Genomic DNA, 17,827 nt, shown 5'->3' with positions numbered 1-17,827 from the left:
GAGAGATGCAACCATATAGCCAAACTGGAGGCTAAGCTCTCTCAACTCAGTACTGGCGTAACCAGTCAGGAGGAGAAGGAAACTACACTCACTACAATTCCAGTCTCACATAGACCTACCACGACAACAAACCAAACACATAAACACACAAAAACATACTCAGAGGCTCTAAATAAAAATCTGCCTAAGCAGCAGAGACCTCCAAAGCAGACACCCAAGCAACCGCTACCCCAAAACAAAACATGTGCAACACATAGCTCACAAAGCCAGTGTGCCGAACAGTCACAGCCCTTAAGGCTAAACAACACACCTGATACACTTGTAATAGGTGACTCTATCGTCAGGCACACTGACGTCCCGCTCACCAGGCTGAACAAGGAGAAGGTCACGGTGAGCTGCCTGTCGGGCGCTAGGATCCGCCACATAACACAAGCACTCAGGTCACTCCAAGGCAAGTACAAATATGACTCAGTCATTGTCCATGCTGGTGTGAATGACCTGAGATGTACCTCCCTGGACTACATGAATAGAGACATAGAGGAGCTCTCTGAGCATGTAGCCCAGGCCGGTATGACCCTGACCTTGAATAGCATCTTACCCTCACCAAGAATGGTGCCACAATATGAAGACAAGATGATAAATTTCAACAATTGGCTTAAGTGTTGGTGTCATTCAAAGGGGATCCAATGCCTGTCAGCCTGGGATGACATGCTCGACAAGCCACGATGCTTCGCTAGGGACGGCTTGCACCTGTCACCCCAGGGCTTTCGGATATTGGCAAAGGCTCTTGCTACCCCCATAGTGCCTTTTTTAGGCAAGGCTCAAAAGACAAACCCACCTCCATAGGTATCACAAGGGATAAGAAACTAAGAGTAATGCTACTCAACGCCAGAAGTCTAAACCTCAAGATGCACGCACTCGAAACTCTCCTTAGCATGGAGAACATCGATATCTGTGCAGTAACAGAAACCTGGTTCAAGGCTCCCGAGAGCACCCCAGCACTACCAGGTTATACCTCATACCATGCTTTTCGGCCCCAAAACTTGGACCGAACCACAAAAGGAGGGGAGTATCAATATTCGCCAAAGATACCCACACCTCCAGGTTGGTGGCACAGCACGAAGCATCAGAGACTATCCATGTGCAACTAACTGTGGGTAAAACTGCCTTCCAGTTTATAGCCTGCTACAGACCACCCTCCCAAACACAGGAACCCCACTTGGCCTTCCTGAGAATACTGGAAAATATGAAGGTCTCTCCAAACACCATTATATTGGGCGACTTCAACTACCCAAACATAGACTGGGGGCATTACTCTAGCTCCAACACCCTATCCCAAAGGTTCCTAGAATTTATAAACTCAAATGCTATGGAACAATTTGTTACCACTCCCACAAGAGGGGAAAACATACTGGACCTGATCATCACCAACATGGGGACACTATGCTCCAGACCAGAAGTGTATCCCTCACTGGTAAGATCAGGCCATAAACTAATCTCACTGGATATTCACATCCCGACCCCACCCCCTGCCCAGAAAACCACAGTGAAAAACTTCTCTAAAGCAAATTTCACATGCCTCAAAACCGAGGCGAAATCCTTCAAAGCCCCTGGGCCTGTGGAAAATACGGCCCAGACCTCAGAATCTTTTATAAACGCATTCTATGAACACCTTCAGGAATGCATGGATCATGCAATCCCAAATAAAACCAAGACCCAATCCTCCAAAAGCAGACGTCCTGTCTGGTGGACCCCAGCCATAAACAAACTATACAATAGAAGGAGGAAGCTACTACATGATAGAGCAAAATCCCAAAAAGGGAAGGCATCTCTGATCAGTATTAGCAAAAAACTACGGGCACTCATAAAATCGTCTAAGGCCAGCTTCGAGAGAAAAATTGCACAGGACACTAAGGATAATCACAAGGCTTTCTTTAGTTATGTTAGGATCCTGGGTGGGAATTCCCAGATATGCTCAGAATTAGTCCAAAATGACAAAAAATACACCGAGCCCACAGACATTGCCAACATCCTAGCTGACAGGTTCAGTGCAAACTTCTCCCCTCTCTCCCCACCAAAAGGGCAAATATCTATCCCAACAGAGTGCTGCCCCCCTGACATCTCAGATGCTCAGGTAAGAGCCGCCATCTCCAAAGCAAAAAACACAGCATCAGTGGGACCAGATGGTGTCCCGGGCTGCATCCTACATGAACTCCAAGAAGAGCTAAACCCAAACATAAAACTACTGTTCAATCTTAGCCTTACTACAGGATATGTACCCAAAGAGTGGCGTACAGCAACAGTGGTCCCTCTCCACAAAGGTGGTGCCTCAACGGATCCTGGAAACTATCGCCCCATAAGCCTGACTAGCTTGGTCTGCAAAGCTATGGAAAGGATCATCATGGACCTCATAAATAAAGATATTGGGACCTACAGACACTGGATCCTACCCAGTTTGGCTTTAAGGGCAGATCCTGCCTCTTAAACCAGGTTGAGTTCTTTGAAACGGTCACCAAGGCCATTGACGAGGGGAAGGTGGTCCACACAGCCTACCTGGACCTCGCAAAAGCCTTCGATACAATACCCCACTCGGGCATTTTAGATAAGCTCACCAGCTTAAATATAAACCCCTATGTCACTAGATGGGTTGCAAACTGGCTCAAGGACAGAACCCACATGGTTAGAATTGCTGGAGCCATGTCAGACTCCAAACCGGTTACAAGTGGCGTCCCACAAGGCTCAGTCCTGGGACCTCTCTTGTTCGGTATATATTTCTCAGCGGTACAGGCCAACACGGAAGGACTGTGGCTGACCAAGTTCGCAGATGACTGCAAACTGGGCGCCATAATCAACTCTCCAGCCGACACAAGCATCCTCCAAAAGGGCCTCATAGCAACAGACAACTGGTGCCAGAGCCATGGCCTCAAGCTAAACGCCAAAAGTGTATAGTCACCCCTTTGGCAAAACAAAGTGCCCACAAATTACCACATAGGTGGTAATCCATTAAGTACAGAAGAAGTCATTAGGGACCTGGGGACCCAAGTTGATAGCAATCTCTCATTTGACAACCACGTGGCCAAAGTGGTTAGAAAAACATTTTATATAGCCCACCTAATCATGAAGGGATTCACATCTAGATCAGGGGAGGTCATCGTACCTCTATACTCATCCCTCATCAGGCCCATAATTGAGTACAATGCCCCTTTTGGGATGTACCTTACCAGACACCTGCAGCAACTGGAAAGACCCCAAAAGTACCTCACCAAGAGGATCAAAGGGCTCAAACAGATGCCATATGCTGCCTGGTTAAAGAAACTCCAGCTCTACTCAGTGGCATACTGCCTGCTCAGAGGCGATCTGTGCCTGACGTATAAAGCCATGTCCAACCCGGAATTAATGAATTAATGGGCATGCTGCACCTCAGAAAATCCAAATCCCATCGAGCTACGCGCTCGAGAGACTTGAACCTCAGCACTGAAATAAATAGTACATGCTGGAGGGACAGATTCATAACCCAGAGGCTCCCTTCACTCTGGAGTAAAATCCCAGTCCAGGTTAGGCAGAGTCCCACATTGACTGTCTTCAAGAGGAATCTTGATGAGTGGATGGGAGATCGTAGGTTTACCCCGGCTATCACTTCTGTGTCACTGTTAGACAGAGGCACAGTATACTAACCTCAAAAAAAGGCATAGCAAAATTAATTTAAAATGGGTGGCGAAAGCCAAACACACTCTGGCTAGGCTTATAAATGCCCTAGGGCAGATAGCCTAGTATGAACCTATGAACCTATAAATCACAAACTATTAATTTTAGTTGTTACCCCAGTGTATTGGAGATATTTCAACTAAACTTATCCAGTAATTATAATGCATTGTCAAAAATGTGTGTGGATTCCATGAAATAGTTTACAGTGGTGTAGCTTTAAGCAGATTTGTTTGACATCAAAAGGACTTTGAGAATAAAAAAAAAAAAAAAACGCACAGCAGATGTAGAACTGTACCTGGATCATTTGGCACCTGGAGCTGCTCCCCTTTTTGGCACCTCTCAATGTTGGCTGAAGAGCAAAAAAAAAAAGTCTGTTTTCCAATATTCACACCTTCCCATCATATACTGCTCATCAAGAAAAATACAAAAAGGGTGAAGGGGAGCTTGCTAATCATGCTGTTCCCTTTACCCCATGCTTGCTTCTCTTTTGAGCAGATGCATAGTTTTTACCTTTTTGACAGCCTTAGTTTGTAGTAGGTTAGATTATGATCCAAGTAGGTACAAGATAGCATTGTGTTGGAGGTGATACTTGGGTGCCATATAAGACATATTAAAAGTAAAAATAACAGTAAGACAATCCAGTTAACATTACATGAGACAGCAAAGTAGTAATCTGAGATTAGAGCATTTAGTCAGATTTATTTACTTGTGTTTTGGTAACTGGGGCATCCATTTTATAGAACTCAGTTTTAGCACAGGAATCCAGAGAAATATGGACAGAAAAGAACAAATGTAGGCAAACATAGTATCTGCAACACTTTCTCAGGTATGCCTACTGCACACCTGCCTAATGGTAAAATAAGTACAGCAAGCCATAGTAATCCTGAATTGGGAATTAAAATCATTAAATACCAATACGTGTTGATGGAAAAAATATTAATAAGTGCAGCACATTCATTAAAAGCCTACTTGGGAATGTTATCTAAACAACGTTCTATCTAAATCGCAAATAAGTCTTGTAAATAAATTTCAAGAGGGCTGCAGAAAAAGATAGAGGGGAACAGCTAGGAGTGTTGTTATAGGATTTGGATGAGGGAGGAGTCAAACCATAAAAGGAAAACAGAGAAGGAAAGATTCACTTTGGTAGATGGGGAAGAATAGGAAGGGAGATGATAGAGAATGAATGAAACAGAAAGGTAAGAAAGCCAAGGAAATGGAATAAGAAAGACTCAAAATTTGACTGCTGGTGTTGAAACTAGAAAAAATTTTGAGAACATCACATGAGTGGCATGCAAAGATCAAATAAATCCATAGTTATAATTGCAGGTCCATTTGTTTGTAAAAGTGGTTTTATTCAGGTTTTGCATATCTTATATCTACCAGAGTAGTGTTTTACATCTCAAAGATGTACATATTAGAAAAGTCTGAGCAGGAGCATGAAGTTGATAAACTTGTTACTGGATTCTGGGATTCGATATTTCCTCATGTAGTATAAACATTCAAGGTTTGACTAGTTTTAAATCATGTGAACTCTGTAGGTGAATTCTTACCTATTCAGCTAACTCACAAAAAACTCCTTTTAGAAAAGAGAGCTGAAGATTTTTGGTTCTCACAATTTTATGTCTTCTGTTGATGAATAGCATGGTTTTGGTGTTGGTAGTGTTGAGGGAAATCCCTAGGCCCTCCTGGCAAACCTCAAGGTTATGCAAGGCTGATTCGTTATCAGCTCATGTTAAGTTGTCTATCTCGCCTTCATTCTTGCTGGATGGGTTCGGAGCCGAACCTCGGCTCCGACTCGGCCACTCTAAAAGCTCGAGAGCTAGTTCCACCGGCTTGAGGCTCCCCTTTTATCCCACAATGCTAGGCGGTAATACCTCAGATCTCGTTTGCCGCTACAGCGATCGAGGTGTGTTGTTCCAACCGGCTTCAGGTTAGTTAGTTTAGAGCAATCTAAAACTCTTTTAAAACCCCTTTAACTTAGTTTTCCCTTATATTTTCCAAAGTTAAGTAGTTTTCTATCCATTCCTTCCAGTTTCTTCACCTTTTTACTTCAAGAACTTAGGAGTTCTTTCCTTAGGCCTTCTGGCCCTTCCCTCCCCCTCCTAGTAGTGGAGTGTGTGTGTTTTTTTTTTTTTTTTTTTTGTAGGGAACTAAAAACTAATTAATAACTAATTTTTTTTGCTTAATTAGTTTAATTTAATTTTCGGATAGTGTAATCGGTGTGTTTGTGTCTGTGTGTGTGATTACACTTTATATCTTTAGTAATGTCTAAAGAATCAAAGGTCTCAGGCTTTAAGAAGTGTGACTCGTGCTGTCAGAAGATGTCTCTGACAGACGGTCACACTTCTTGCGTGTACTGCCTGGGACCTTTGCACCTGCAGGACTCTTGTGCTGTTTGCCATGGCTTCAGCCCTAGAGTCCTGCAGGAAAGAAAAAATAAGCTTATTTTACGAGGCTTATTGTAGCCTGAGGGTCCCCGACTCTATCTTCGGGCAAACCCTCGAAGCCTACCAGGTCGTCGGCTCCAGCTTCTGAGTCGTCACCTGGGGCTTCGAAGTCTGTTCCAACATCGGCTCCGGCCGGAGCCGATGGGGCTCGGACACGTATTTCTTCTGTTTCCTCGGCTCCGGCCGGAGCCGAGGTGTTAGACATCACTGAGTCGGCTCCGATAAGGTTATCGGAACCGACAACTAGGAAAAGGTCTAGGTCACCGTCTCTTGGCTCCGTTCATTCGGCTCCAGCATCTCCCTTGCTGTCTGAACGGAGCCATAGGTCTCACTCCTCTAGGTCGTCGAGACTTTCAGATCATGACCTTCAGAGGGTGGTGAGTCGACTTATGTCCGAGGCACTGGCCTAGATGCTTCAGAGCCCGACTCATCAGTCGATGGTTAACCCTATTACTCAAAATGTTCCTCCTCCGACTCCTTTGAATTTGGAGCTGGGGCGTTTCGGACCCGAGACTGTGGCGGCGTCGGAGCCGATACAATTGTCTTCGGCACCGTCGTCTGCTCCGATTTTTTCGTTGGAGGAATCTCGGCGCCGGACTTTCCTCGTCGGCTCCGAGGGGGTGAGTGGCATCGGACCCTTGTCCGACCCCACTCTCCCTCTCGGTGCTTCGGCGTTGGTGAGTTCGGCTCCGACATCGGCCTCGGAGCCATCACTGTCGGTGCCGGGGGAGGTTTTCAGCTTTTTGGAGCAGAGACCTCTGGCTCTGCCTGACAGCGGTGCCTTCGAGGTCATGCGGAGTGTGTTAGAACCTGGTTCAACTCCACAGTCGGCTCCGTCCGCCCCTCCCTCCACGGTGCCTCAGGTAATTTCTGCTCACTCCCTCATCCCGGATCGCAGAGAGCCAGCTCCTCAAGAGTCCCCAGTGGGGATCTCCTCCTCTTCCGAGGCCTCTCCTGAATTGGCAGGAGAGCCCCCTAGGAAGAGAAAGTGCAAGAGGAAGCACATCGACTCACCTAAGTCTGTCACCTCTGACACGGATTTAGAGGATTCTGAAGGTTCCCCCCGTTCCCCCTCTGAAGATGTCTCCTTTGCAGATATCCTGGAGATCTTAAAACAGAGGGGGAATTGGCCAGCCCTCAACCCTTCAGAGGATGAATCTGTGTATCTTGAGGTGTTCGGCTCTCGCCCTTCCACCTCCTGGGTGTCCCCTCCCTTTGACCCCCTCATGCAGGTGGTAGCAAAAAAGGCCTGGACGGCTCCTGACTCTCTGGACCCCACCCCCAGGAGACCTTCAAAGTTTATTACGGCCCCAGCAGACAAACAATTTTTGACCAAAGGAGTCTCTGTGGATGCTATGGTGGTGGCTGCTGCCACCAAGAAGGAACTAGCTGATCCTTCAGTGCCCGTCCATCCTCCTAACAAGGAATCTAGGACAATGGACAGGTACGGGAAGTGGATGTTCTCGTCAGCGACCTTTTCTATGCGTTCGCTGAACTACCTCTGTCATTTCAGTCGTCTTCAGAGAGACTTGATCAAGGAAGCGAGTGAGATGTTAAAGGATCCAACAGCTGCGGGTTTTCAGGATAAGATGAACTCTCAGCTGGCTACCCTCAATTCGATAGCTAACTCCTCCATGCGCCTCCTTTCATATGCGGCTGATGGAGCGAGCAGAGCCGCAGGTACAGGTGTGGCCTTACGCCGGCATGCCTGGATGCGGCTATGCAATTTTGCGGACCCTTTCAAGACGTCTTTCACTAACTCCCCGTTTGATGGATCGTCCCTTTTTGGTCCTCAAGTGAAAGAAAACCTGACAAGGTGCGAGACTGATGGCAAAACTCTCTCTGCCGTGGGAGTCCGTTTTTCTACTCCTTCTAGGCCTTACCCCAAGGGCCAGAAGGGGGGAAAGATGTGGTTCCGCAAACAATCTCAAGGAGCTTTGCCTGACGCACAGAGTCGGTTCCCCTCTAGAGGCAGAGGGGGGAACAATAATGGTAGACGCCCTAGAGGCAGGGGGGGTCCGCAGAATCAGGGCAGTCGAGAAACCTTTTCTGACAAGCCCTTTCAGCATCCCTGAGGTGTTGCCCGACTGTCCACCTTTGGAGGCAGTCGGGGGAAGATTATCACTGTACCCAGAAGCCTGGCAATCCCTAACTCAAGACAAGTGGGTACAGTCTATCATTTCTGAAGGCTATTCGATCCCATTCTTTCGCATTCCAAAACAATCAAAAAAATCCCTTCCAGACGTTCCACCCACTCAAAGGGAGCAAGCAGCGTTAGAAATATCAAAGTTGCTTGCAAAAAGAGCCATTCAACCAGTTCCAGCATACCAGCAAGGATCTGGAATCTACTCCAAATTCTTTTTGGTTCCAAAGAAAACTCTAAATCCGTGTCAGAGGTGACAGATCTCAGCAGCTTGAACAAGTCTGTCAAGAAGACAAAATTTCGGATGGTCACGCTGCAGTCCATCCTACCCCTATTGGGGAAGGACAACTGGATGTGCTCTATAGACCTCCAGGATGCGTACTACCATATAAAAATGAACAGACGCTCCAGGAGATTTCTCCGCTTCAGGCTGGGAACCAGTCATTTTCAATTCAGAGCCCTGCCCTTTGGACTCACCACAGCCCCCCGGGTGTTTACCAAATGCATGGCAGTGGTCGCCTCTCATCTGAGACGTCAAGGATTCCAGGTGTTTCCATACTTAGACGACTGGCTCCTTACAGCCCCACCAAGCATCTTCTGCTACTTGCCAGGGACTACACTTTTCACACATGTCGAAAACTAGGTATCTCAATAAATTGCGAAAAGTCTGTTTTGTCGCCTTGTCGTGCTATTACCTTCATAGGCGCAAATCTAGACACAGTCAGCATGTCAGCCAGACTCACAGACCAGAGGATAGCAGACATACACAAACAAGTCTCTCTTCTCCTCCACAGCAACAAAATCAAAGCCCGACTGGCCCTGAAGGTACTGGGGATAATGGCGGCTGCTATTCCTCTTCTTCCATTAGCCAGATTTCACATGAGAATCTTACAATGGATGCTCTTCACACAATGGTCATACCAACAACTTCCGATGTCCCACTCCATTGTGATAACTCAATCATGCAGGAATCACCTTTCTTGGTGGATTACATCCCCCCAGCTCTTCCTAGGAAGACCCTCTGTTCCTCCCCCTCCGGTTGCTACTCTGACAACGGACGCCTCCCTGATCGGGTGGGGGGGGCATTATCAGGGCAGGACGGTCCAGGGCACATGTCAACCTTACTAACACCACTTGCATATAAATGTTCTAGAGATGAGAGCAGTGCTTTTAGCGTTGCAGGCCCTTCAAGGCCTTCCCTGATCATTCAGAGGAGCCACCTCATAAGAGGAAATGCAAGAGGAAGCATGTTGACTCCCCTGAGTCTGTACATCAGATACCGACTTAGAGGATTCAGAAGGGTCCCCGAGGTCCCCCTCTGAAGATGTCTCCTTCTCAGGCATCCTTGAGATGCTTAGGCAGAGCGGGAACTGGACTGCCCTAAGCCCTTCCGAGGATGAGTCTGTATTCCTGGATGCGTTTGGATCCTGACCTTCCACCTCCTGGGTGTCTCCACCTTTAGACCCACTAACGTCTGTGGTTGCTCGGAAAGCGTGATCAGCTCCAGACACAGTGGAACCGACCCCAGGAAGACCAGCAAAATTCATTATTGCACCACAGGACAAGCAATTTTTGACCAAAGGTGTCCCCGTTGATGCCATGGTGGTGGTGGCGGCCACGAAGGAGTTGGCCGAAACTTCATCTGTTCATCCCCCTAACAAGGAGTCTAGGACGATGGACAGATATGGGAAGCACATGTTTTCTTCAGCGACTTTTGCCATGAAGTCTCTGAATTACTTGTGCCACTTTACCCGTCTACAGAGGGATCTCCTTAAAGAGCTTGGAGATACCCTTCAAGATCCATCAGCTGAGGGGAGCCTAGGCCAAGGTTGCCTCCCAGCTGGCGACTCTTAATTCAGTGGTTAACTCCTCCATGAGGCTCATTTCTTATGCAGCCGATGGGGCGAGTAGAGCCGCAGGCACAGGCATCGCTCTGAGGAGACATGGTTCGATGCGGCTTTGTAACTTTGCGGAACCTTTCAGAGCGTCTTTCACCAACACCCCCTTTGATGGTTCCTCTCTCTTTGGATCTCAGGTGAAGGACACCCTTACCAGGTGTGAACAGGAAGGCAAGACTCTCTCTCTGCTGTAGGGGTCCATTTTTCCACTCTTTCCAGACCATATCCCAAAGGTCAGAAAAGTGGAAAGATGTGGTTCTGGAAATCCCAGGGAGCCTTGCCTGACACACGTGGTGAGTTTCCCTCCAGGGGCAGAGGAGGGAACAATAACAGATGCCGCCCTTGTGGCAGAGGGGCTTTGCAAAATCAGGGCAGCAGAGAATCTTTCTCTGACAAACCCTTCCAGCATCCCTGAAGGGTTGCCCGGCTGTCCACCTTTGGAGGCAGTCGGGGGAAGATTATCGCTGTACCCAAGAGCCTGGCAAGACATAACACAAGACAAATGGGTACAGTCTGTTATATCCGGAGGTTACAAAATTCCCTTCATTCGCGCACCATTCTTGCCGACCAAGTCCCTTCCAGATGTTCCTCCCAATCTAAGGGATCAAGAAGTTCAGGAAGTTGCAAAACTGCTAAGAAAAAGGGCCATCCACCAAGTCCCAGCAGACCAGCAAGGATCCGGAATTTACTCAAGGTTCTTTTTGGTACCAAAAAAGACAGGGGACTGGAGACCCGTTTTGGATCTCAGCAGACTAAACAGGTCTGTACAAAGAACCAAGTTTCGGATGGTCACGCTACAGTCCATTTTACCCTTCCTGGGTCAGGACAATTGGATGTGTTCCATAGATCTTCAGGATGCGTACTACCACATCAAAATGGACAGGCGCTCCAGAAGATTCCTGCGCTTCCGGCTGGGAGCCAGCCATTATCAGTTCAGAGCTCTGCCCTTTGGTCTCACCACATCCCCCAGGGTGTTCACCAAATGTATGGCAGTAGTTACCGCTCATCTGAGACGGCAAGGATTCCAGGTGTTTCCGTATCTAGACGACTGGCTCCTCACTGCTACCACCAGGCATCATCTTCTGCAAGCCATAGACTATACCATACAGACGTGTTTCAGACTAGGTATCACTATAAATTTCGAAAAATCTGCTTTGTCGCCTTGTCAGTCTATCACCTTTATAAGCGCAAACTTAAATACAAATGGGTCTCATGGCAGCTGCAGTCATACTCGTCCTTCTGGTCCGTTTCCACATGAGGATTCTCCAATGGCTCCTTTTCACCCAATGGTCCTTTCAGCAGCTTCCCATGTCTCACATGATTATCATTACAGAAACATGCAAAAAGCATCTTGCGTGGTGGATGGTCTCCCCATCAGTACCCCTAGGCAGACCATTTGTACTTCCCCCTCCAGTTGCCACGGTAACCACGGACGCCTCCCTGATCGGGGGGGGGGGGCATTATCAGGGCAGAACAGTCCAAGGCACCTGACAACCTCAGGAGTACCATCTGCACATAAATGTCTTGGAGATGAGAGCTGTGCTTTTAGCATTGCAAGCTCTTCAGGACTCTGTTCTTACCGGGACAATTGCAATTCAAACTGACAATGTCAGTTGTATGGTACATCAACAAGCAGGGCAGAACCAGGTCCTACCCCCTATGTCGAGAAGCACTCAGACTCTGGCAGTGGGCGATCTCTTCCCAACGGTTCCTGACTGCAAAGCATATCCCTGGGAAATCCAACGTCATAGCAGACAGGCTGAGCAGAGCTATTCTGATGCCTCACAAGTGGTCTCTGAATCAAGTAGTGGCGGACCAAATCTTCCACAAATGGGGGTAACCTTGCTGCGACCTTTTTGCCACCCCCTTCAACAGCAAGTGCAGCAAATTCTTCTCTCTCCTTCCACATCCAGAGTTTTCCCCCAGAGACGCTCTAGTCCACGATTGGCCTCAGGGACTTCTATATGCATTTCCCCCATTTCCTCTAATTCCCAAACTGATAGAGAAAGCTACCTTATTGGGTTGCAAAATGATCCTCATTGCCCTGTACTGGCCTCGACAGATATGGTTTCCATTCCTGCATCATTACCTTATCGAGCAGCCTTGGACTCTGGATCCAATTCCAGACCTTCTGATCCATCAATCGGGTGGGCTGCATCACTCCCTACAATCTCTCAAGCTCACGGCTTGGTTGCTCCACTTCCAATCCTAGCCAGGCTTCCGGATATCTCCCAATCAGTGCGTGAAATCATTTTATCATCGCACAAGTCTACCACTAGAAAAACTTACGCTAGTAAGTGGAAACATTTTTCTTCCTGGGCAGAGGCTAAGAATATAGATCCTTTTTCAGCCCCTGTTCACCACATCTTGGAATTCCTCGAGGAGCTTTTTCAGGCTGGCTCCGCTTCGGCTACAATTAGAGTGCAGTTAGCCGCAATTTCAAATTTTCACATTGGCCTTTCAGAAAGTAGTATAATGTCTCATAAGCTTTGTAAGGCCTTCCTCAAAGGAACCACGCTGCTCAGGCCCCCGGTTAGAGATCCTCCACCCCTGTGGGATCTGAATTTGATTCTAGCCTCTCTAATTTTGCCCCCCTTCGAACCGGCAGCTTCCTGTTCGTTGAAGTTTTTATTGTGGAAAACACTTTTTCTGGTAGCAGTCACTTCAGCCAGACGAGTTTCCGAGCTGCAGGCTCTTTGTATACGTCCCCCCTACCTAGTGTTCCACAAAGACGGGGTTGCTCTTAAGACTAATCCATCCTTCCTTCCTGAGGTCTCTTCTGAGAACAACTTGAATCAGTCCATTGACCTTCCTGTGTTTTTTCCCAACCATTCCAACAGGGCGGGAATATAAGTTACATCAGTTAGATGTTCACAGACAACTGCGCTTTTATTTGCACAGGACTAAGGCCTTCAGAAAATCGGATCAGCTTTTCCTCTCTTATGCAGAGGGCAAACAAGATATACCAGTATCAAAAGTAACTTTATCCAGGTGGCTGACTTCTATCATTACTTTTATCTGTCAGCTGAGGAATAAACAATTGCTTGTTAAACCAAAAGGGCATTCCACCAGAGCATTAGCCACTTCGGTTGCCTTTCAGGCTAGATTGCCCATGGAATCTATTTGTGCAGCAGCTACGTGGGCAAACCCTCATACTTTTATCTCGCATTATAAGTTGGACGTGATTTCCAGGAACAGAACTGATTTTGGTTCCACTGTTCTGAAGAGTCTGTTCCATTGAGCCACCCAGGATATTAGGTGCTAGGGACGCTGTCCCAACCAGCAAGAATGAAGGCGAGATGGACAACTTAACATAAAGAAGTTATGTACCTACCATAACGTTCCATGTTAGTTGTCTCCTCTCGCCCTCTTTCTTGCGTTCCCCCCCCCCTCCATCCCTCTATCCTACTAGACCGAGAAAATTTTATCTATAACATTGCTCAGGCTGAGCCTTCTCTGGCTATCCCACTCTACCTAGTGGTCTTTATAGTTGGGCTTATGTATGATAAGGATAGGATTCCTTCATTATTTTGTCTGCTGTTAGTCTTACCAAACGAGATCTGGGTATCTAGCGCCAGGCATCATGGGATATGGGGTGGCCTCGAGCCAGTTTGTAGCTCTTGAGCTTTAGAAGATGGCCGAGTCGGAGCCGAGGATCGGCTCTGAACCCAACCAGCAAGAAAGAAGGCGAGAGGAGACTACTAACATGGAGCGTTATGGTAGGTACATAACTTCTTTTTCTGCACTGTAGCTGTGTATTTAGACAGGTATATAGATGCTAGTATGACAGGTGGGAGTGGTTTCATAAAGAGTTGTAAAATAGTAAAACTGTTCTGAAGGAGAAGTCAGAGAACAAGTCAATAGAAAACGTGTTCTTTTTAATGATATGTAGGTACTGTAGTTCTGTAATAAGTTGCCGTTCCCCTTTAGTATGCAGTAATAAGGTTATAACTACATTTTTTCTGTGCTTTTCAGGCAAAGGACTTGACAAATACTTTACTAGACAACATTTCTTCACTGGGCAACCTTTCGGTCAGTACTCCAAAGACTTTGCACTCTGGTTCTACAAGCAACTTTGCTTCAGTGCCTCCAATGACAACTAACCTAGGCTTCACGGGAAGCACCAGCAGCGTGAACACTATGGGTGGCATGAGCAATGGATTTACCTCTGGAATGGGATATCAGTCTTCTGGGTATAACATGACAATGAACACACCTAATTCCAGTCTCTTTGCTGGTGCTACATCTACTGGGATAAACATGGGGACTATGGCACCTTCTGCGAACATGCCAAATTACATGGGGGTGATTCAACAACCCCAACAAAGCAAACCCAAAGACCTGTCTGCACTGGATAGTCTTCTGGGTAATCAAAAACCTAAAGTCAGTATGAACCAAATGATGAATCCGAATCCAAATCCATGGCTAAACCAGTTTGCAACTCCACAGGTATCAAAAAGTATTATCAGTCCAGCAGCTGCTTCCCAGCACAGTATAGTTGGTCAGACTGGCTTCGGAATGCAGAGCAATCCCTTCTTTAGTCCACAGAACTTTACACAACCAACCATGCCACCTAACAACACAATGACCACCAGCAGTTCTGCTAGCAATGACTTGAAAGATCTTTTTGGTTAAATATGCTTTTGCTTTACCATTTAGGCAAGAAGAATATCGGTTTAATCATGGGTAGGCTGGAAAGTTCATTTCTGAAGCAGTGGGGCTAAAAATGTTAGCTGATTGACACACACATTTGAGAATACTCCCTAAACTGGCATTGCATTTGTGAAGTAACATCTATCGGAAGAAGCTTCATTGTAATAAATGGAGGCAACTAGCCTTCCACTGATGATTCTTGTGTCTAGTGGGAAGTACTGTAAGACATTACGTGGCATTCATGCTTTGTGTCCATACTGTGATGCATTTGTTTACAAATGTTGCCTTTTGAAGTAGTAGACCATGACACATTCCTTTTATCAAACAGTACAGTTGAATGTATTTGATACCATTCCCCCTCTAGTGCCAGCATTGTCATCTACCTAGTAGTCTCCATTCCCTGATCCTGCAGCATAAGTTTGTTGATCCACCTTTTAGCACTCTCTGTCATCATCCATGTGACCAGGATCAACGGACCACAATCTTGGGTTCTGTTTGTTTTAGTACCTTCCAGGTAGGTGTCAAAAAATGTCAAGAGTTTAATCTCACTGGTAGACACTGTTATTCTATAAAGGAGAATAGTCTTCTTAATGCTGTAAGGAGTTCTGTATGTGTGAAATTGTAAGCACTTTCGCACAGTCAGCTAACTTAACATTTGTTTATATTAGTTGACCTTCACCACCCTTCTGCAGATAATCTGGAATTCTTTTCTAGACATTGTTTACCTGCATTGTGGTGCTGTTCACTACCTCTAGGCCATTTGATGGTGTCTCACACAGTCAGGGGTGTAGCCAGAAATTGCTGTTTTTTACTCAGACCTTGTATTGTTACCTCCACCACTTTACTAAGCATTTGAAAAAATGTACAAATCTCTCCATGTATTGTCTACAACACCCAAAAGAAATGTACATGTTATTTTCAACTGTTGGTCCCCATCCACAACCACAAAAGTCTGCTTTTACTATTTTTCAACATGTCATGCATGCATTGCAGACAGATTACACTGTTCTAGACATCCTGTGGCTTTGAGAGCAATAATGTTTTGAGAGAAGTTCAGAAAGAAGTTTAGTTTTTGAATATGTAGAAGATGCCTGTCTGCACCCTTGGCTGCATTTTTTTTTTTTACTTAGCGTGTAAAAATTGAAATTTACAGTTTTTCTCCCTTGTTTTGCCACTTTGCAACAACGTTTGGGGATGAGTCTCAGTCCTTGCAGACTTGTGTTTAAATTTTGTTACATCAAGTGTACAACAATGCGATAGTGACTTTTTTTTTTCCAATGGTCGCAGAAAAGGAAGGACAAAAGTGGTCCTTTGAGAGCTGTAATATCAGTAGCTTGGAATCATATTAGAATTTTGTATTAATATTGCAGCTTCTTGTTACCAGACAGTGTAGTATTGATTGCTGCTGGGAAAGGTCAGAGGATTAAAAAAACAGTGCGTTACTTTATTCTTTTAGTTGAAGAAGTTATAAGCTGTCTTGATAGCATCACCATTCCTTCCAGCATCAGTCCACAGTTTAAATTTCAGCCAGTGTTGCCATCACAATGTTGAAATGTTATTCTAATGGATAACTGCTATTTTCTGTGTCCTACTCGTATGCTTGTATTTCAGACTCTTTTAGCATTTCATGTTCTTTCAAGTGATAATACTGTATTCATCACACTTAAATTATATGGCAGCAGGCCTGACATTATAAGAGACAACTGAGAGTTGGAAGGTAAGAAGTTAACTGTATATCAGACTAAATCTTGTGATAAATTTCTGCTTTCTTATACATTTTATAGAAACACTCATATGAGAGGCATTTGGTAAAAACTATCTGAAATATGGATAGCATGTCAATCCTCTGAAGTGTTGCTTTAAATATTAATGGAGAAAAAGCACAGAAAACATGTTTAAGTTGAAGCTGTGTTAACTATATGTGGAACTATTTCAGCCGAGACTACATAACCTGAATGTGGGGGTATTTATTTTATCCACAGACTAGTCAACTTAATGAATCTCAGTATGTTCAATTATTTAATTAATGAAGTTTTTCTTACCATGTCAAGTAGGAAGATGAGCTGCACACACATTTTGCTGGTCCACCACAGTCTGTACAGCTAGTGGGCTAGTGCCAAATCCCTTCTTTGCAGTTCTCGCCTTGGAGTATATTTTTAGCTGATCTGTTATACAAATTATGCAGTGTACTTCAGTTCCATTGGAACGCTTATGACTTTATTTGAAAGTTTTTCCATGCTTTATTTTTCAAAGCTTTTTTTCACACAATCTCACTCTTCTTTCATTTGCTGCTTAAGAAACCACTGAGCCTTATGCTGTGAATGTGTCTTGTCACATTGATGTTCCCACTGATGTGTTTTTAAAATTGATAGCAAATTCTCTTTGTATATTGCAGGTATTCCCTTTCTAAAACAGTTTGTCATGTACTGAATGCTGCCTTAGTATATTTTTATTGTGATTGTTAGGGACCAGATGATATTTTTAAATAATTCTGTTGTAAAAGATTGAGGGTGCCTGTTCATGCACTTGGCTCTGTCCTTTAGATAAAATCAGTTACCTTTTTGTCTAAAGGGGTCTCATTAAAAAATCCAGATTAAATAAAGACAGTAAGTTATTCTTTGGTGGTCAATCATTTTTCCCATTTTTAATTAATTTATTGCCACAAATAAAACTATATGCTATAGTACCAATGAATAATTAGCATAACTCTCCAGAAGTATTTTCCTTGGAGAAACCTGTTTTCATTGGGTATTTTTATATGTGTTGTTATAGTTCCATATTAAGAGCAAGAGATCTGAACTATTAACTCTTGTAAATTTTGTTTTTTTGTGTACATCTGCAGACAGAAAATACTATTGAAATGTAACATTTCCAAAACTTAGGCATATAGTACTATGCTCACTGCTAAACAAAAACATTTTCTAGTAGTTACTGCTGTAGTCTAAGCCTTCTCCTTTCCAGGTTTACTATTGTTAGGTTGG

General features: G+C 45.2%; 1 protein-coding gene across 3 annotated transcripts in view; it reads left to right on the top strand.

The window, feature by feature from the left end:
• The window catches only part of SCYL2 (SCY1 like pseudokinase 2), a 1,725,360-nt gene extending 1,707,898 nt beyond the window's left edge, over positions 1-17,462 (top strand). For all 3 annotated transcript variants that reach the window (XM_044087896.1, XM_044087898.1, XM_044087897.1), the window contains one exon: positions 14,169-17,462. In XM_044087896.1, the coding sequence (XP_043943831.1) occupies positions 14,169-14,828 (660 nt within the window). In that variant the 3' untranslated portion in view covers positions 14,829-17,462. The remainder of the gene's footprint in view (positions 1-14,168) is intronic.
• The last annotated feature ends 365 nt before the right edge of the window (positions 17,463-17,827 follow it).

The sequence above is a fragment of the Protopterus annectens genome, chromosome 11.part0 (assembly GCF_019279795.1).
Source record: "Protopterus annectens isolate FY-2018-M chromosome 11.part0, PAN1.0, whole genome shotgun sequence".
Classification (NCBI taxonomy): domain Eukaryota; kingdom Metazoa; phylum Chordata; order Ceratodontiformes; family Protopteridae; genus Protopterus; species Protopterus annectens.
The sequence above is the reverse complement of the archived record's forward strand: the minus strand, read 5'-3'. Positions and strand labels throughout refer to the sequence as shown.